Here is a 22,550-nt window from a genome sequence, read left to right as displayed (position 1 = left end):
CCATCATTTCTAAGCATAATAGATTATGTTATATGATACTTCAGTTAAACTTATTGGAATAGGAAACAATGTAACTCAAAGCAGCTTAATAGTCAAAACTTCAGGTTTTATTTCTGGAGCACACATCCTTGAAGTTTTATAAATTGAGAGAAAATTAAAATGTCCCTCATTGGGGTAATAGTATCCACTGGGCATTAGAAGTTGGGTGAGTAATTATTCAGAGAAGGGTGAAATTATTTTATGAACTTTAGTGGGAAGTATGACCCTGAGGCATACTAAGATTAAATCTCTCATTTAAGTTTATGGTGATGGGGTTAATTTAATATCTATATGTTTTTTATTTTAACCCCGTAACTAATTGCCCCACCATCATTTATTCAAACATATCTTTCCTCCATTGGTGGGTGATAGTGCCTAAATAAATATTGAAATGCGATAGCATGATCTGCATTAGAATACTTGTCTGTTTCTTCTCAATTCAACAATACACTTTTAACATTATGTAGATAATAAACCATATAAGAGCTGTTCTCACGTTATCACTCTTAAGGCTCCATAACTTTTTCAACCTATTTCTCTGCTATTTATTCTTCCAGTTGAAATTAAGAAGTTTTTTTTCATGTTTGAAACAAATACTAATAAGATTTTCTAATTGGCGTATTAAGCCTATGAAGTAATTTAAGAAGAATCATGTTCTTTGTAATAGGTTTTTGTTTTAGCTTCCTAGGTTGCTTGAGCAAATACCATGAAATGGTTTGGGTTAAACAATGGAAATTTATTTGGTCTTGGTTTTGAGGTTGGGAAACTGTCCAAATCAAGGCATCATCAAGGTGAGATCTCCTTGGAGGATTGTGGTATTCTGGAGATGGCTGACTGGGATCTTTGGTTCCTTTGCCACATGACAAGACACACGGAAGCATCTCCTGGTCTCTTTCGGGTTCTGTTTCAGCTTCTTGATTCCTGTGACTTTCTTTTCCTCATTTCTGATTTTCATTCTTGTATAAAGAACACCAGGCAGTAATAGGATTGAAACCAATCCTGTTTGATGTGGGACACATCTTAACTGAAGGACCCTCACAAGGTCCTATTTACAATGAATGTATACCCACAAGAATGGACTAAGCTGAAGATCATGGTTTTCCTAGGTACTTACAGCTTTAAATCACCCACAGCTTCCCACCAAAAGAAAATCATATTTTAGATTTCCCTGTGGTAGCATTCTTTACAAATGCCCAATAAGTTTAACCTCTTGGTATTTTATAATATTTTAGACTTTGTCGGTGAACTAATTTTTCTCATTTTCTTCTCAATAATTGGTTATTTATGGGTTTTGTGTATTTATTTTGTAGTTATCCATATTAAAGAATTACTTCCATTTTTTTTTCAATTTACTCGTTTGTCTTCCATGCATACACCACTCTATACCAAATAGTGAAAATCGTGGCTTCTATTGTTATTTTGTTTTCTTTATTATTGCTTTGGTTGGAAAACTCAAATACATTTTTTTCTGTGTATGTGTGTGTGGAGGCACCGGGAATGGAACCTGGGTCTCTGGCATGGCAGGCGAGAATTCTGCCACTGAGCCACCATCACACCACCCTGGAATACATTTTTGATATTTGATTTTGATAGTATTCTGTCTGGAAAATCTGTTTAGTACTCTAGTTATTTAAAGCAGTGATTTATTAATTGATTGATTCATTCAGTTAATATTTATTGGGTACTAATAATATATGTAATGTGTATGTATGTGTATGTGTATATATGAGAGTGTGTACATGTGCATATATTAGAGAGATTGGTGAACTCTACCTGGCGCTCTCTATATTGTGTTTTCCTCTCAGTAAGGGAGCCACCTTTGAATCTGGCTGGTGAATAGGACCCTGCTTCCTGCTCACGTACTTCCTTGCCACTGGTTTTATTTGGCTCTGCATAGAGCCCGTTCCTGGCTTCCCTTCAGCCTGGCTTCACCTGCCTGTTATGACGTGCTACTTCTTACTAGTCAATCGTCATGTGCCCTGTTAGCCTGGGTCACCACCTGTTGCTTGTTACTGTACTGTCTGGACTGGGCGCTGCCTCTGTGGATGTACGCATTGGCAGCTGAATTCAGAGCTCCCCTCTCCAGCACCTGCCTCAGCCTTGCAGGATATCTTGCTCCAGGTTTCTTCTGAAACTGCCTTACCTTTTCTTTTTAGTCTAATTAGTTTTGATGAGATAATTTAAAAATATGTTAAACATGTCCCTGTCTCCTTAAAGAATAAATATAACCTAATTTAGTGCTTTCTTAAAGATGCAAGGCCATTGGTTGTGATGTTTATCTTTCTCCTATAGAAACGCGTGTGTATGTACTCACATAAACGATCAGCTTTGCTGCTTCCAAATTATCGTGAACTGAGAAACTAAGTTTGTAAGGTAGGAACTATTTATAAGGTCTATAATGTAAGAGCCTTTAATGATTAAGCTGTCCAATTATACAAGCTCCTTTCTGTCAACTTTGGTTGATTAAAGGTTTTGGTTTTGCATACTTTCAAAGTTTTTTGTTCATCCTGGATAACTGACAATCTTAAACAAATGATGCATTACTGTTTTCCCTGCGCTCCTGTTTTTTTTTATCTTTGATCAGAGGTATTTGCTTGGTTCCTGACAGAAAAGGTATTCTTGCATGTGAAAATTGGAAGGAAAATATGCTGTCACACAGGCAACATTATTTTACTTCTGCTAAGACAAACTTTCAGTTGAATATATTTATTTCAGTTCCTTTCATATGTAAGATGTCATGCTGAATGCTACATGGATAAAATACCTGGAAAAATGGAGCCCATGTTCACAAGCAGCTGGTTATCTAGAAAGTGGGAAATGCCAGTGGATAAGAACTTGTAAAAATACCTCCAGAGAGATAATCAGAAAGGTATGAAATGTTGAGGAAAATGTTGGCGCGAAAGCACGATGTTGGGAGTGTGTAGGGTGAGTTTTGGTAAACAGTGTGTATTTCAGTTTGGCTTAGGTCTAGACAAAAAGAGGAATTCTGCAGGAAAGAGCTGAGAGTAAAGAAAATAAATCTGACAACACATTGTAGGGAGTTGGAAAAGCTAACAAACAGTACAATTTAGTTTGGACCAAATCTGTATCTTTGGAGACAGCAACAAATAACAGAAAGTCTGTTGGAACTAGAGATCTCAATTCAAAGTTTAGTGCTATCAGTGGTTGTCTATGTGACATGAGCATTTTACACAAACTATGCTAATGTGAACAAACAGGAAATTTCTGTTCTTTAGAAATGAGAGTAGAGTTCATGTATCTTATATCCAAAAGAGTAAGGTCAGAGATATTATTATATATCTGGTGGTCTCTATGTAATATAGTAGAATGTGATGGCTAACATTACAGGCTGTGAAGCAGACTTTCTTTGTTCAAGACAAGACTCTTCAACACTTAGCATAATCTTGGGCTCTTTGCTTCTTTTTGCTTTGGCTTTCTCCCCTGAAAAAGGCATATAATAGCCATCTATTTCTGAGAATTGTCATGTGATTAATGAATTAAGATTTGTGGGTGGGCCACGGTAGCTCAGCAGGTAGAGTTCTTGCTTGCCATGCTGGAGACCCAGGTTCGATTCCCGGTGCCTGCCCATGCAAAAGAAAAAAAATTAATTAAGATTTGTGAAGTCCATAGAAGAGTGCCTGACATGTAATCATTCAAAAGTGAAAGCTATTATTAATTATAGCAAATAAAATTTTAATAGTCAATCTAATGAAACTACTCATATCATAATTTTAAATATTTTTCTCAAAAAGGGCAAAACTTCTGATGTAACAGCCCAGTGAGTGGGTGTTAATCCAGTTACTGTGCATTAATTTTATAAATGTGGTACATTCAGACTGATGAAAATAACTTTATGTTCCAGTAGAAGAGTCAACCAAGTCAATCCTTAATATCTTCCATTGCAATCCATGTGGTTATGAGTATTAAGCAAATAGAAACTTAAATCCTGTGGAAAGTACTTGGGGCATGCCAGGTTTTATTTTTAATATTTTATACACTGTTAGTACTTTGGTAATGGAATAAGTAAATAACAAAATTAAATATGTCTCTCCATATTGTACTCAAGAATAAGGCACTTTGTTATATTTGTGAAAATAATACATGAACAATTTTATGTCACTGTTTTAATTTCCTGGCTGCCAAAAGCAAACACCATGTAATGGGTTGGCTTAAACAGCAGGAATTTATTGGCTCTCAGTTTTGAGGCTAGAGGTCTAAAATCAAAGTATCATAAGGTGATGCTTTCTCCCAGAATATAATAGAGTTCTGGGGCTGGTTGCTTGTAATCGCTGGACCTTTCTGTCACAGGGCAATGCATATGGCAGCTTCTCCTGGCTTCTCAGTTCCATTGACTTCCAACTTCTAGCTGCTCCCTGCCTGGCTTTCTGTTTGTCTGTGATCTTCCCTAGAAGGCTGTTCAGTGTTAGAACTAAGACCAAGCATGATTCAGCTGGACTACACTTTAACTGAAGGACCCTCATCAAAAGGTCCTGTTTATAAGAATTTGTTCCCATAGGAATGACTTAAATTTAGGAACATGTTTTCCTGGGGCACATAGCTCTAAACCACCAGTCACATTTTTAAATAAAATTATTGATGCATTTAAAATTTATTCATGCTTTGGGAATTAGGAAATATTTCAATCACAAAGAAAACTGTACAGAATAATATAATTTGTTTTTACCAATCGCCTAAAATTTGTTAAAATTTAACAAATACAAAATCTTAAAACAAATATATTTGAAATCCTATGTGTCCTCCCAATTCTGTCTCAACCATCTCCCTATCTCAATTCATCCCCTCCTAGGGAAACCATAATTCTGAGTTGAATGCTTGCATTCCCCCACTCATGACTTTACGTTTGTATTATAATGCATGCATATCCGAAAATTAGGACCACATAGTGTATTTTAAAACGCTATATAAAAGGCATATTGTAAACATTGTGAAACTATCCCTTATCTGTATATTTTATTAATCAGCTTTATTGGATTATAATTTATGTGAAATAAAATGTAGTCCTTTGTGTCAGCTTTATTGGATTATAATTTATGTGAAATAAAATGCAGTCCTTTGTGCATACAATTTAAGGCATTTTGACAAATGAATACAATTATGTAAATATCACTCCATTTATGGTAGAGAACATTTCCATCGCCCCCAAAAGTTCCCTTTTGCTCATTGCAGTTAAATCCTCATATACCCCACCAATACTGGATTTCAATCATGAAAGATTAATTTAACCTGTTTTAGAACTTCATATAAATTGAGCCTTATGGGTACTCTTTTGTGTCTGTTTTCTTTCTTTCAGATGAATGTTTCTGAGATTTGTCTCTGTTCTTCTGTGTTTAAGTATTGTATTCTTTTATTGCCAAGTTTGTATTTCATTGTACAAATACACCATGACTTGTTTGCCCATTCCTACTGATGGGCACTTGGAGTAATTCTATTTTTGGCTATTATGAATAAAGCTGCTAGGAGCATTAATACTAATTCTTTTCTGGAAATATACTTTATATTATCTTCAATAAATGAGTAGGGTGGAGATGTTGGGTAACATGGCAAGAGTAGATTTATCTTCATAAGATGCTGGCAAATTGTTTTCCAAAGTTGTGCCATTTTATATTTCCAATTCCAACTGCTCCTCGCCAACACTTGGTATTTCCAGTCATTGTAATCTTAATCAGATTGGCTATGTTTTAGTATCTCATTTTGATTTTAATTTGCATTTCCCTGATGAATAAGATGTTGAGCATCATTTCATGGGCTGGCTGTAGGTATGTACATGAGTGAGAGAGAGAGAGAGAAAGTGTGTGTGTGTGTGTGTGCACATTTTAGATAGAATGCCCTTGTCAGAAGTATGTATTGTGAATATTTCCTCCTAGCCTATAGTTTTATTTATTATTTTCTTAATAATGTCTTTTAAAGAGTGGATATCTATTACTTTGGAGTAAAGGTTATCTTTTTTTTTTTTTTAGTATTTCATTCTGTTTGTATTCTAGGAAAGCTTTGTCTATTCCAAGGTCATGAAGATTTTCTTCTACTTTTTTCCTAAAGGTTAATAATTTCAGCTTTTATATTTAGGTTTCTGATCTATTTCCTGCTAAATTTGGGTTTGGTGTATAAGATATTGGTGAAGTTTAATTTGTTTTCCATATGAAATACAGTTGTTCCAATAACAGTGGAAAGACTGTCTTTTCCTCATTGAATTATCTTCTCACCTTGTTGTATATCAGTTGCATATTTATGTGGGTTTGCTTTTGGACTTTATATCCTTTCTCTTGTTGAATCTATAAATCTATAGTGTAAATCACTCTATGTTCTATTTCAAAATTGTTTTGTCTATTATGATCATTTGCATAAGGTCCATATAAATTGTAAATCCAAATAATACATTTCACTTAAAAAAAAGCCACATGGGATTTTGACTGGGAGTCCATTAAATCATTCTATCAACAAAAGGAGAATTGACATCTTAAAAATGTTGAATTTTTCAATCCCAAAACATGCTTTAAAAAAAGTTTCCTCAATTCCTTTTAATATTTAGTTGTTTTTAGTGTATAGATTTTGCAAGTTTTGATAAATTCAGCTTTAAGAAGTTCACGTGTCATGTATATGGAGGCTATTGATAATGGTGTTTTAAATGACAATTTATCGTTCATTACTAGTACATTGAAATACAATTTATTTTTGTATGTTGATCTTATATCCTGTGGCCTTCCTAAAGTCATTTATTATTTCCAGCAGCTCTTCTTTTTATATGCCTCAGGATTTTCCTTATACATAATAATATCCTCTGCTCGTGAAGACAACTTTACTACTTCCTTTACAATCTTGTCTTTTATTTCTTTTTCTTGCTTTATTGTAATGGCTAGGACTGCTAGCAGAATGTTGAATAGAAGTGATACGAATGGGAATTATTGACCTTTTCCTAATCTCTGGTTAAATGTCTTCAATTTTTTACCACTAAGTAGATAGTAACTATTAGCTTTCTGGTAGTTGTCCTCAATAACTTTGAGGAAATCTTTCAGACTTTAAAGATGTTATTTCATTGATTGTTGGCTAGCACTGTTTCTGAACAGAAGCTAGCAGATTTTCTTATTTTTGGTCCTGTGAACAGATATCTCTTTTCTGTCTGCTTTTAAATTTCTATCTTAATCACTGTCTATAATTTGATTATAGTATGTGTTGGTGTTGTTGTATGTATGCATGTGTGTGTATTTACCTGTGTAGATTTCATTGAGATACTTGAATCTGTAGGCTTGTATTTTTCGGATAATGTGGGAAATATTTGCACATTATTTTTTCAAATATATTTTGCAATCTCCTGCCCCCCAGTCCTGGAATTCTGATTATAGTTATAATAAACTTTTGAAGTTATCTTACAATTCCCTTGGAGCCACGTTTGTTTTTTCAACCTTTATTGTTTGTGTGCTTCAATTTGGACAGTTTTCAATGACCTGCATTTGAGTTTATAGATCTTTTTTTTCCTGCAATACCTATTCTGCCCTTAAGACAGTCCTGTAAGATTTTTACATCAGATATTGTGGTTTTCAGTTTTTGAGTTTTTTTTTAGTTTCTAGTAATCTTTATATTGATTTTCCCCTTAAATCCATGACCATATTTTAATAGCTATATTATATGTTCTTATTTGCTTATTTGCTGATTCTATAATTTCTGTCATTTCTGCAACTGCTTCAATTAATGGATCAGTTTCCTTGTCATGGGCACATTTTATTAATTCCTCACATATCTAGTAATCTGTAAACAGATGCTGGGTCTTGTGTATGTTATAGTGCCTGAATTCTCTTGACTTCATTTCAAAAGGACTGAGTTTTTTTTTTTACACCAAATACCCCCCAGCCCCACCGCCCCACTGTAATGTAATTAATTAGTTTAACTTGACGCTTCAAGTTATGCTTTCAAGTCTATTATTGGAGTCTAGTTTTCTGTGTTGTCTCCTAGTTTTCTAGTGAAGCCTTTCTGAACACTTTGAGCAATCTGGTATGTGATCAGCTTGCAGCTCTCTGGATTTGTTGTTTCTCTGATAGTCTCTTTGCCAACCAACCTTGTGGAGTCTCATTCTATGCATGCCTTCAGCCAAAGCCTCAAGGAAATAACTATGCAGATTTATGGAACTCTTTTCACCTCCCCAAACTCCCATCTTTGTCTCTGAGCTCACTTTGTTGCCATACTTATTTATTTTGGAACCTGACTCAATTTCTCTGGGTAGAAATTTATCGCAATCATGGAGGATTACCTCCTTTGTTTTCCTTCTCTCAGGAATCAGTCCTGCTCTGCCCATTGTCTAATACTTGTAAAAGTATATTTCGACTACTTTTCTAGTTTTTAAAGTTGGAGTTTTAGTCTGATACCAGCTAGTTCATCTCAGTCAGAAACAGATGTCTACCACTTCAGTGTTGGGCTTTTGATAATTATCTGTGTTATACAACTTATTGATTCTGTGGTTGGATGGATATACCACAATTAATTGGTTCATTCCTTATTGGAATTCCCTTAAATTCATTTTAAACCCACTCCCTTATATTCATTTTAAGAGCTCAGTTACTTCTGAACATTTTTATGGGCTGTTCTTTTGTTTACTTTTCTATGATTTGTAGAAAATCTACAAATCTGTAATTCAGTAATCCATAAATCTTTAAATTAGTAGAAACTCCATAAATGTATTTTAGTAGTTGAGACATATGATGATTTTGGCCTTTCTTCATAATAAGCCTTTCATATTATTTAAATGCATTTCATCTGTAGGACTTATGGGAGAGTTCCATAAATCTGAATAGATATTTCTTTGAGTATGACTTATGGAAAGCCTGAATAGGATTGTGGAAAAAGTAACTTGGGGGGAACCAGTGAAAAATCAGTTTTAGCTGCAGTTCCTACCCTTAGTAAATGTGGTCTTAGACCCAACAACTAAGCTTTAAATATCTTTCTGTGTAATATGGGATCCCTGTGGATCTTAAAGGATTTTCTTAACTCATTGATATGATGAAAATGAAAGAATGCTGAAAAGTTTATAATTTAGCAAAATATCTTGCCAATCTAAGAGTACTTTTAGTGAATACTAATATAACAAGTTTGTGGCTCTGAAGGTTTGTCTTGGTAACAGGGAGAATAATGTTTTTCACAACCTTCTATTAAATTATAGCTTTATTTCAAATGTCTGTATTGAAGACTGATTCAATGTCCAGCTAAACCTTCTGAAATAGAAATTTTCTTTGACTTGTATCCCAAATCACATTTGATGTGTTTAGGGTACATATCTCTCTATTAATTTTGGTTCAAGATTCTTTGAGAATGTAAGAATTACTCTTAATCACTCATACACACACACTCACACAATACCAATGATCTTATTTAGCAGATGATAATATACAAATCATAAGATTCTCTTCAATGTGTATATGAAGCTGACATTCAAATATGGCACTGGTACGTAATACACAATACGATATTTCAGGGGGATGCATTGCCTTACTGATAAACATCACACATTAACCGGCTAAAGTAAAATATTATCTTAATTTTGCAGAGTTCATTGCTCTTTTTGTAACACTTTCATACGTGTGATCTGTCCCTCAGGACAGCTCCATGACCTGGGGGGTGTACCAGGCTTAATCCCATATGGCAAATCTATCCATATTTGTGAAGTCAATAACATGAGCCATTACTTGTCCTAAGAAGGTCAGCTGTTTGCCAGCAGTATGTCTAACAAAAGTTTTTTTTTTTTTTCCATTTCCACTTTCCAATATCATTTAGTACAGAATTTCAGGTCATTTTGTGTCCCAGATGCTAGCAAACTTTCTAAAAGTTGCCCCATGGAAATGGGCTTGACTATTATTGCGATAGCTTGACTATTGCCTTGCTGAACTTAAATTCCATTTTTAAAATCTAGTATTTGGGACCAGATAGAGATAGTGAATCCCCATTTTCTTCGGGAGGAGCACAAAGCATAGTTAGTTTTACTTATCTTGCAAAAGACTTATTCACATTTCACCTATAAACCGAAAGAGGAAAATCACACATTTTAAAGCAGGATGAAAGTTGAGGTGATACCCACAGCTGTTCTCGCTTCTGGCAAACCATTCTGAGAGGCTCCAGTTTCATTTGTTCACATGAAACACATGTTGCTCATTTATTGTACATGTGCTTCGATGTATTTTGACAAATCGGATCTAAAAATGTTACAGATGTTCCTCATTATTTTAATTTGCACTTAGTAACCACCTATAGAACGTGGCTATAAACTGGCCTGTTCACTGTATAACTAAGAGGACATATCGATATCATTTATACATGAGTTTTGATTTAACTTGTTACAGTTTCATGATACAGCTAGTGACTACGAACATTTAACAGGAGTTCCATCTGTTACATTTTTTTTTTCTTGATAATGAAGCCAAATATTTTTAACAAGTTTCAAATAATTTTCAGTGGGTCCAAAATTATTCCAATCCTGCCTAATGTCCTTTAGAGATTTGCTGGGCAACCTACAGACTGAGATCAGGCAGGCTCATCGAAACTTGAGGGCTTGCTAGAAATGAAGTATGTCAAGCCCCACCTGAACAAGATCCTGAAATGATTCGTATGACACTGTTTTAGAGGAGATCTAATATTAAATCTCTGTTTTATACCCACGCAATTATACACATACTACACATACACACACACATACATATACACTACAAATGCACATGCACATACACACACATATGCATACATTTATTTATTCTGGGTTAAACCTTGAAACTCTGTGTTCCATGTATGCTTTATAGAAAATATACAGGGCTGTACATTTACTTTAAATAACTTCAGCAATATTTTTCGCAGGCTATGCATCTTTCTTCCATGAATGCAAAAATTCTTATTCATCTGTACTGAAGCAAACTGAAGAACTTTCAACTCCAACTTGACTCTTTCAGAGTTCCCACCATTTGTTGTTGTTTTTTATAAGTTTCTGTAGAGTAAACTTGATTGCAACAGTGGCTTGTATTTATTTACATTTTTATAACTTTCTATAGAGGGAATTTGATTGCAACAGAGCAGTGGATTGTATCTATCTAACATCTCTCACCATGAAAAAAACAGAGAGCAAATTTCACATTTTTTCCAGGGACTACTTGTAAGGCTGGAAGATTTAATTTCTTGGTTAATGAATTCCACATTAAAGTTACTTATGATCTATGGATGCCTTGGAAAGTGATGGATCAATTATTCTTAATGTGTAATACAAAATCAATTTATATAGGGACCTCTGATATCATGCTGCAAAATAACTCAATTCATTAAAATTCAATTTATTGGTCATCAGATTTTCTATTTTTATGTTATGATAAAAACAAGCATAAGACATAATTCTTATCTTAGAAGAAGTAAAGTAATTAATACTATTTAGCTGTATGAACCTTAAGTGAAATCTGTAAGAATTCATATAATTCAAAACTTAGTACATTGTCACTTTCTAATAAAATGAAGGTTAAAAGATCATTTTTAAAAAGATCTCTAATTTGCTAAAACCTCATTACTGTCTTTGTTTTCAGTTCTACCAAATACACTCCTCAGTAATAAGCCTTGGAAGTGAAATAAAGACCACTTAATATAATATATTCGAAGTCTCTGTTGGCACACAGAAGCACATCATTAGTTTTTAAGTACGCAGCACAAGTTTTTATTACTGCTTCTATACATTTTTCCTGAAGAAACTTTTCAAAATTGTTAATATTGGGCTTCAATATATATCTAATGGACAAATACTCTGATATATGTACTATATAGTTGAATATACAATTCAGTGGTACAGCTTGTGCCTGAAAATTTATAAATGCAGGCAGGCTAGAAAGATACTTTATAACTTCATGTGTGTAATTGAAGTGTTTAATTTTTTAACGTTCTTTTTTTTTCAAACTGAAGATCACAATGCCATTTAAATAGCCCTCAGTGTCCCTGAAGAGCTACTGTGTTGTATAAAGGCTAAGTAATCCCTGCAGTGTCAGGGGGTTACTGTTCAGCTGTTCAGGATCATGAGATAGTATCTCAGCACTCATAAAACAGAGGATTCAAAACACAGGGCATACATGGAAGTACAGACCCTTATGAAGTCCTGGAAGTTCTCCACAAGAAACACCAACACCCGGAGGCCAAGACAACACTCCTGAGTCAACATTTACAACTTTTGTTCAAAATCAAATCCAACACATTGGAAAAAATTCACTGAAACATTAATGCTCATATAATAATAATTTCTTATTTGGCTCATTTCAAAAACACGGAGGACTTCAAAAGCCCCTGGGATGTTTTTTCTTAAACATTATAAATGCATAATATTTATTCTGTACAAAACAAATATCTATCGGGAACTTGCTATTTCCTAGAACTATTCATAAAATTGTTGATACATTGGGTAAGGCACAGTAAGAGAAGTGTGACGAGTTCCTGAAGCTTACAAATTTCAGCTCAGCAGAATGAATTTGGGAAGGGGTGATTTTGGCCCCTGGGATTTGAAAATATTTTCCAGTTGTAAATTTTGGTCTGCATATTTACATGGTGGTTTCCTCCCATTCAAGCTCAACATCACCTGTAATATAAAGTCACATGTCACAAAAGAGAACTAAGTTAATTCAAAACATTCATGTTTCACGGCAAAACATAGCACAAATGGAAAGTATGTTATCCTTAGATTAAATAGAAATAAAATATTGCTGTGTGCACTAACTAAGATTCTAAAACTTTTTCAACCTACTATTAATATTAAATTAAGGATCTTGCTCTAGGTAGTAAACTAGTAAATTGAGTGTTCTATTTCTGTGTACCTTCCATGCCATCCAAGGAGTCCATCTTTTGAAGTGCTGAATAGTTCACGAAACAGATGGGCTGATGACTTCCTTTACTCGATAACAGGTCCAGAATGCACTGGTGTAAAAATATGTACTGAGCCTAGACACCAAAGAAAGAGCAGTTAAACAAAAGCCTGGGGTGCTGATTCTTTTATATGGGGCTCTATACTGTCACAGTGAAAAATAATACTCAAAGCAACAAATGTTAAATAGCTTAAAGACAGAATTTACCATTGCATATAAATTATTTTGTGCCATTTTGAACAAGATTTTCTAAACTCCTGTGGCTTGCTGTAGCTTCAAGTAATTTTTTTAATACCTGTCATTGAACACCAAATGGTGACCTATTTATTTTTGCTGTGATTACAAACAGTGTCATATTCCATTATTTAAATTTGTTGATGAGCTTCCCTTTTATGGTTAGATTTAGTTGAGGAATGTTCTTGTGAATATTGTTCTACTTAGAATGACTTGAAAGGCAGATGCTAAACTTACCTCCGAAATCTGTGAATGGGCATATCTGTACACCACTGGCATATTTAATTTTGTTAATCACCTGTCAAGTGATTAATGTCAAGTACTTTGTGCCTACCTGTAAATACAAGGCTGCCTATGACTGCAATACCCACATGGTCAAGTGGTATAAAAAGGCTCTGATAATCTCATCTGAATATTTTGGCCTAAATTCAGTATAATCTGGTTTCTTTAAATTTTTTCAATATAATTCAGTAACATTTTAACATTTCTGAACTTAGGCTTTCCCAGAGGTAGTTAAGAATTAAAAAAAAATATTTATCACCCTAATTTGCTCATGAGAAACATGCCTGGATCTAAAGAAATATGTCACTGAATGCTTAAGAAACATCTATGTATTGATAAGTGATTTAAGTTGAATTTCCTTGAAACTAGTTATCTAGGGAGATGTGAAATATACTCACATCTATTGATATTACACCTCTATTGATATTAGAACTCCTCTGTTGAAATTGCCTTCAGGAATTGTTGGCCATTATTAGGAGTATCTATTTTGTTGTGGATCAGAAAACGTTTTGGAAATATCTCATCAGCAGAATGTCATTTCTATGAGGGCAGAACTTTGCCACATTCAATTCTATATTCCCACTGCCTATAATGGAGAGTAGCAGATAGTAGATGCATAATGAATGTTTGTTAATTTAGTCTCATTTAACTCTGACTGCTAGCCTATCTTTATCACTTAAGGACAAATTTAATTTGGAGAAGTCATTAAGGATCAACTTTTGTTAAGTGAGGTGGATGGTCAATTTACATAATTAAATTTGTTAAAAAATGAAGTATTGTCAAATTAATAAAATTCTATTAGAATTCCTATTGAATTATTCCTCAGGGTAATTCAAGGAGTATCTCGAACATACATCTCTCTATGAAAAACAATCTTGTCAGAAATAGATTGCTACTTACTACAATTTCATTGAGGAATTACGTTCATTTAGATTTGTGATTTCTGGTATTTTTTGAAAAATCGTATTTGAATTTGCAGTCACATTTGATATGTGCAGCTTCTGACTGTCCTGATCTCATCTTCTCCACTGGAAAGAATGATGGGTGCACACCCTGCCAGCGGGGCAGGCGCAGCTCTGCACGGCAGTGCTACACGTTCCGAGGTCTCTGCTATGGTGTGTTATTGCCAAGGCAGCACTGTAAATGTTGTGAAATGAGGCTCAATATCAGTTTTTACTCTAGAAGGTACCTTAAAAATAGAACTTTCATGTCCAGTTTCTTCCCTGGGGGAACATAAAATCTCTGTTATGACATTTAAAGGATTTAGTATATGTCAAATGCTTGGCAAAATAGGTGCCCCGAATACGGCATGTGTTTTCGTTGTTGTTGTTTGTTCCTTTCATTTCATGACTTCATGCCAGTGAATTTCTTGGCCAATCTAGAGCAGGAAAAGGATCTAATCCAGATTAACCCTCAGTGAGGCACCAATAGTATCTCAGAATATTATCTCACTGCCTAACACTCTCTCACCATGTTCTCTCAAATATCCAGAGGCTACTATGAAATTCCTTTTTGGTAGGCAGTGAAAGAACTATAAGCTCCCTCCCGGGTATGAACTGTGATGCTGTGGGGACTCTTCCTGGAGGTTTACTGCTGAGGCCCACTCCCCTCCTTCTCTTTGCTGCTGTAGAATGTGCTGAGACGTGGAAGAAGACAGAAAAACTCTCTTTTGCAAAGCAATGCTGGTGTGTAAGGTCTGGCGTCAAGGTGCTGTTTGCTAGATGCTATACTGGGTGTTTTAGATACCTTTTTCTTATTAAATGCTGACAACAAATGTTTAAAGCCATATCACCACTACTTTACAAAAGAGGAATAACTCAGAGAAGTTGATTAAACAAAGTCACAGGGTCAATAGTTAGCAGACCTGGATTCTGAACTCAGTTATCAGACTCTAGAACCTATGCTCTTTGCATCCATCCACCCATCCCCAACATTTTGCTATGACTTTTCAAACAACTGTAATCTAGGAAGTTTATAACATATTCTGAATAGTTGATTGTGTTAATATATACTTTTTGGTTTGTTTTCATTCTTTTTATTAGAGAAGTTGTGGGTTTACAGAACAATCATGCATAAAATACAGAAATCCCTTACACTATCCCGCCACCAACACCATGCTCTGGTGTGAAACACCTGTTCTAATTGTACTATTAACTAAAGGCCATGGCTTAATTTAGTGTTCACTGTTTGTGTAGTTTAGTTCCAAGGATTAAAAAAAAAAATTATCCTGTTACCACATGTCAACTCTAGCATTTCCCCTTTTAATCATATTCAGTTATATAGCTCAGTGCTGTTAACAGCATTCTCAGTGTTGTGCTGCCATCAACACCATCCATTTCCAAATATGTCCATTATTTCAAGTAGGAACCCTATACATTGTAAGCATTAGCTTCCCGTTCCCTATCCCCACTCTGTCCTCTGGTAACCCATATTTTAGATTCTTACTCTATGAGTTTGTTTATTCTAACACCAGATTGCAACTATGAATTCCTGCTTTCAATTCTTTTGGGTATACACCAGTAATGAGATTACTGGGTCACATGGTACTTCTACATTTAGTTCCTCGCAGAACCACCAAGCTATGTTCTCCAATGGCTACACCACTTTACATTGCCACAAGCACTGAATGAGTGTCCCTATTTTTCTGCATCTTTCCAATTTTAAAATATCAACAAACATTCTCAAACACATTCTTTACAAAGTTCCGTGTCACAGTTTTGTTGAGCATGGCAAGATTTTTTTTCAACTTCAATTATTTGACGATTGACTCTACTTCTAGAAGGATGCATCATCCCATCCAGAACCCCCACTAACCTACCCAAATTAGGCAGTCATTAAATGAGTCCAGACCACTGATCTCTGAGTGCACCCAGGGAAATGGGAAGAAAAGGTTAGCTTTCTGTTTACCTTTATTTTTAACTAAAAATAAGAAATAAATTGAGTATTCATATTTATTAGAAGTCATTAAGGATCAACTTTTGTGAGTGAGGTGGATGATTGAGTTTCATAATTCAATTTTGGTAAAAATAATGCAGTCTTGTCACATTAATAAGATTCTATTGAAATTCCTATTAAATTACTTCTCAAGGTAATTCCAAAAGAGTGTCTCAAGTGTACATCACTCTAGGAAAAACACTATTGTCAGAAATATGTTACCACTCACTATAATTTCTTTGAGGAATAACATTCAAGTTTGTGATTTTGATATTTTTAAAAAAATCACATCTAAATTTTGGTTAACTGTCAGATTGATATTGGAAGCTCACAAGACTCCTGGATAAGGACCAACTATATAATTTGGGGGGCCATGAAAAATGAAAATTCTGGGACCCTTCCTCCAAAAGTATTAAGATGACAACACTGAGCATTCGGCTGAGCACAGGGCCCTTCTGAGTGCAGGGACGTGTGCACCTGCGTGCTCTGTATCCCTTGATGCTGGCCCAGGCCACAAGCCATAGTTCATTTCTGAAGTATCCGTCCCAAAGAGAGAGTGATGTCACTCATTTGTTCCTTTTCAGTAAATAAGGAAATGCATATGAATCACACTACCTTATAACACTACTTAACTGACCCTCATAGAATTGAAGTGGCTTAAAAAGATTTTTACAAAGGCACTGTGGAGTAAAGATAATATTTATATGCAAGCCCAAATGAATGGCAATTAAAGGGCAAGACTGACAGTCTTCCTACTCTTAGGAGCTTTTTGTAGCCATACTATAAGGTAAAAACAACCATGCAGAGCGGGCAATGGTGGCTTAGCAGGCAGAGTGCTTGCCTGCCATACTGGAGACCTGGGTTCAATTCCTGGTACCTGCCCATGCAAAAAGAAAAAAGAAAAAAAAATGCAGTCATATCTGACAAAAAACTAGAGTACTTAAAAATATATATAATTCAAAATATATGATTGAAACCACTATCAAAAAAGGAAATATCCTTTCCTAAGCGCATATTTTACTTTTGAAATTACTTAATGATAATATGAAGCCATCAATTAAGCAAGGGTTTCAAAATGCTGCTTATTTGATCCTTATCTCATGTTTTTCAATTTATTTCGTATGTTTTGTGATTTGCATAAATACATACACATTTTAAAAGTACACATACATGTATTGTGGCTGTACGTTCAAACATTTTTCTTGAACAGGTTCTGTAAACCAAAAAGTATGGCTATCTCCAGTCTAGAGATAGCATTTTCCTTAGAACATTAATGTGCCCTGACATGGTAATACAGCTGCTGGGGTTTAAAAGGGTTCCTCAGTCATATAAGTTTGGAAAATATTGCCCACAAGGGCTGTCTGTTTGTAATTGTGAATGCACATTAGCATATTAAAGACTCTAAGAAATTCTGAGTTTGACTTTTTCTTAAAATTTATTTTAGCAAAGAACCCCATTTTCTCACACCTTTAACAACTTTGATCCCAATCGAATTTTCTAGGACATAGCCTGGAAAACACAGCAGATCTGTATGTTTCTGGAAACAGACAAAGATACAAATAGGAACATTTTTGTAGATTATAATTAGATTTGGGTTTGAATTCTGGCTATGACACTTAATAATAGTATGACCTTGATATATAAATTAACTTCCTGGAACATCTGCTTCCCTATTTGAAATGTAGGGTCAATAATATACACACTGTCGTTCAACTTTATTGGCCCTACTTTTCAAATAAAGTATTAAGTAAGACAATACATGCGAAGAGTCTGGCATAGTGCTTAGAATTCACTAGATATTCAATAGAAGGTAGCTAGACTTTTTGTCTCATTATCATTGTACTATATAAATTTAATAAAGAAAATTCATTTTTTTCAATTTTTTTTGTCTCGAAAACAAAATAACAAAGCAAAAATCTCCTAGTTAGCTAGTTGATAATACGCTAGTTAGCTAGTTGATAATATGCTATTATAGTTATTATTAACACTAATATGCAGTAGGGATTATATGGGCAAGTGAAATCCACGAAGCCAGATTAGAGACAATATTTTAAATTGTTTTCCCAATAACAGCTTTTAGCAGGTAACACAATAAGTTGAACTGGATCCATTTCCTAAGCTTCCCAAGCTTGCTAAAATAATTGTATGAATTATATTGTTCTACGTCCCTCTCAGAACAAACAAGTTAGGATGAGTAGTGGGTAACAGCACCAAAGGATGACTGGACTTTAATTCTCTCACAATCTCTATCAGTTGCCATCCCCAAGACATCCCACACTATGGCAAATGCAGAGCTTCAAATCCACGTGAAAATAGGTTGCCACGGTTAGGATCCTGCCAAGTAGAAATTCCAGATTTAAAACCATGCGAAGGTTTAGATATCTTACCACGTTCTGTACCATACACATTCGTTCACTTCTCAGTTCAGCTACTAGTCCATATATATCTACAAAATCGTGGTCATTCATATGCTGGGTTAAGTGGTCCAGAGCTATAAAAACTCCAGTTCTTCCAACGCCGGCACTGCAAGAAGAGTGGAATTACATGAAAATTATTCAGCAAAGGGTTGTTCATGCTGAAGGTGATAAACATAATGAATTACCACAGAAATATCTTCTAAACAGATTCTTTTCTTATTTGAAAGAATTTTTCCCCAAATTCCAAAGATTTAGGAATTTACATTATTTTACATTATTGCCAAGACTATATTTAGAAGCTTATTAACACTTTATCATAGTTTTTTTACCAGTTGAAATTATCATCTTCCTTCATAATATTTTCAGAGATGTAGTTAGAGAACTATAGAGAAGATTTTTAAAAATCATTAAAAAATTTAACAATAGAAATTTCACATTAAAAATATCTTCAGTTACCAATAGAATACTAAACATTAAATATGTCAAATAGTTAGACTGTAGAGCAGTTAGTTCCTCTCCATTGTACTGAAAAAAAAAAACTCTCATATTCTTTTTGCCTGTTCTCCCTAGAAAATTTTCAGTTTCCTGTAGATAAGGAAATCGACAAGTTATCTGCTTTTAAGAAATCATTTCAATACCTGATGACAGGCATGTGCCTCAAAGAAACAACTAATGGATAAAGCCTCACAAGAAAGATTAAGACACTCGTATTAGAAAAACAAGATCCTCCAGATAAACAAATGCTTACTATAGGAAGTAAATCTGAAAAATGACATTGGGAAGAGTACTTAGTCTTCTAAATATTATTTTGAATCACATAAGCCTACCATTTCTGTAGGTCAGAGACAATCAAATATCAGCAATTTGCTGTGATTCAACCTAATACATAGTGAGCATTGCAACAGCATAAAACATTATGTTAACACATATATCCTTATACACGAACAGAGGAATCATCAAATCTTTCAGTATATTTTGAATTCCAAGACTTGTTCTAGGTACCTGGAGTAGAGCAGTGAACAATACGAAATTCTGGTACTTATGGAATTTATATGCTAGAGGAAGAACAGCATAGAATGGGCCAAAAGTAAATCAGAGTAAGGAGACCAAGTGTGATAGGATAATATTCGAGCAGAAACCTGAATCAGGTGAAGGAGCAGACTATGTTGTTATGTGGGAGAGCACTGCAACTGGAGGGAGCAGTAAGAGCAGATGTGAGCAGAAGTATGTCTGGGTTTTCAAAGAACAAGAAGACTGGTTGGTGAAACCAGTGAAGATGTGGGAAGTGACCAGGGATCAGAGGATTTGCTGTGGGGTAGGGTGTGGAATGTTAGAAGAAGTGAAGAGTCAAGAGTCAGGGTTTCTGGCCCAAGCAGAAGTGACTTGCTATTTACTGAGATGCAGACCCCTGTGGAGTGGGTTTGGGGGATGTAATCAAATGTTCTGTCTTGGACACATTAACTTTTCAGAATTTTCTAGTCATCCAGATTGTCATAGTGAATCAGCAGTTAAAATATGTCAAAGTTGAAATGAGAAGTTGGGGTTGGAGATAAAAAATTAGTAGATATTTTAATATTTAAAGATGATTATTAATATGTGCACACTTTTCTTTTTTATCTTATGCTCCTTTTAACCAGAAAGAAAGAGATTCTACTCATTTTGAGGCTGGAACAGCAGAAAGTGAAATGCTTTTCTTTTTTTTAATGACATCTAGTGCCAGTGGCAGTGTAAATGCAAAATATGGAAGAGTCTAGGGCAGCTACTGTCCATTAAAGGTTTTAATCAGCAATGTTGCCACGGGGAAATCAATCCCTGACTTTAGAAGTAAACAGTATTAGAAAAGCAAAGTCCATAACATGACCTCAGGCAGTCGTCATTCCAGGGATCATCATGATGCAAAAGAAACCTACAAAGAGGGAATCACAATTTTCTGATCTCATTATTGTAAGAACATACATTTTGTTACAGTTGTGACAGTATAAAACAAAGGTGTAGCCAGTAAAAAAACTAAAAATGCTCCTTTAAAGAAATGCATGCATTTTTTGTCTAGCATATAATATATGGAGGGAGTATTTGTAGAAGAGTGGTCCCTTTATCCTTTAAATGTGTAAATTCAATGAATCCCCCTCAAAGTAGCAATGGGACACAAATTTGGCAAGCCAATTCTACTTTTTTGTGTGCAGAAAAGTACATCTTTAAGAACGGTCAAAGCAATTTGAAAAAAAAGATGGACAATTTACACTACCAGATGACAAAATATACTTTAAAGAACACAAGAATAAATACAGAAATGAAACAAAACAGAGGGAATACATAATTAAAGTTGAATATTGACATCGGTATATAATGAAACGTATTTCCATTCACTAGAGGATATGATGGGTGAATAAATTTGCTATTATATGGAAACGCAGAGTTAAATTCTTACCATACATCTAGTGAAAAGTAAATTCCATATGAATAAAATATCTAAACCTTGAAGTGAAACTAAAAATGTATCAGAAGATAATGCTACAGACAACTTTTAAAACCTTTCAGTGAGCAAGCTACATATGAAATAGGGATGAATAAGATAAAATATTAAGTTTACTAAATTAAGGAATTTTCTATATGAAAAATAACGCAAAAGCAGACCACAGAGTGGGATACGCATATAAATGTAACCGATAATAGACAATTAATGTCTATAATAGATTAAAAGTTCCTGCAGTCAATATGAAAGACAATCAAGCAATAAAAATAAGCAAAGTATATGAGAAGTTAATACATATTAAATAAAGCATAACACAGATTTCCAATACACAGATGAAACGATTCTCAATTTCATTAGTAATGAGGGAAAAGCCAAGGAAAAAAATTTTTTTAACTATCGAGTTGGTATTGTCATACATCATTAATGTAAACATAAAAGAGTACGGCCATATTGGGGTATTTATTGAAATTAAAAGTGATATATCATTTGACCAAGACATCTAATTCTAGGGATTTATCCTACCGAAATCCTCATAGAAATGCTCAAGGTGTGTACAGGCATTTTCACTGTAGTAAAAAAAAATTGCTAACTTAAATTCTCATTAGAGGGAAATAGTTATTTAGACCATGTCATCCACTTGTTATGGACTATTTTGGAGCTGTAAAAATTAATATGTTACATCTGTATTAACTGATGTGAAAAATTTAAGATACATTTTTTAATTGAAAAGTTACTTGCAGAATTACATATATAATATGATCCCATTTTACATTATTTTTAAAAATATAATGTGATTAGGTTCAGATATTGATAGATGATAGATAAATGCAAAGGAATAATATGGAAAATATACACTATTCTTTTAAAATTTTTATGTATATGGAGGAAACTGGAATAAAAAGAGTAAGAATGAAGCCTTTACTTTTTGTTCTTTATGGATTATAAATATAAACATTGGCTAGATATTTTATTATGAGCAAGCATTTATGTATTATTTTTGTATTACAAAAAATGTAATCCCAAAATATTCTTGGAAAATGTATAATCATTTAAAATTATATATTGTCTTTATCCTCAAAATAAAACTAAAAACCTTGAATTTATTAATATTTTCTTATATGGCTTAACAAATCGGCCATATTATATTCCTAATAGAAAAATGATTAAAAGACAGATATTATGTTTCTATTAGCTATAACACATAATATATTATATTATCACCCACTTCCCTTCTTTGCCAATCTCAAAACTCTGTTGAAAGACTCAATTTGAGATGGATTTAGATGTATCATGTTA

General features: G+C 34.1%; 1 protein-coding gene across 1 annotated transcript in view; it reads right to left on the bottom strand.

The window, feature by feature from the left end:
* Nucleotides 1-11,518: 11,518 nt before the first annotated feature.
* The window catches only part of PTPRQ (protein tyrosine phosphatase receptor type Q), a 242,561-nt gene continuing 231,529 nt past the window's right edge, over nt 11,519-22,550 (bottom strand). The window contains 3 exon segments of the mRNA XM_077168288.1: nt 11,519-12,631; nt 12,867-12,990; nt 18,752-18,887. Coding sequence (XP_077024403.1) covers nt 12,594-12,631; nt 12,867-12,990; nt 18,752-18,887 — 298 coding nt within the window. The 3' untranslated portion in view covers nt 11,519-12,593.

This window comes from Tamandua tetradactyla, chromosome 7 (genome assembly GCF_023851605.1).
Source record: "Tamandua tetradactyla isolate mTamTet1 chromosome 7, mTamTet1.pri, whole genome shotgun sequence".
Taxonomy (NCBI): domain Eukaryota; kingdom Metazoa; phylum Chordata; class Mammalia; order Pilosa; family Myrmecophagidae; genus Tamandua; species Tamandua tetradactyla.
Note: the sequence above shows the minus strand (reverse complement) of the source record. Positions and strands in the feature narration are given on the sequence as shown.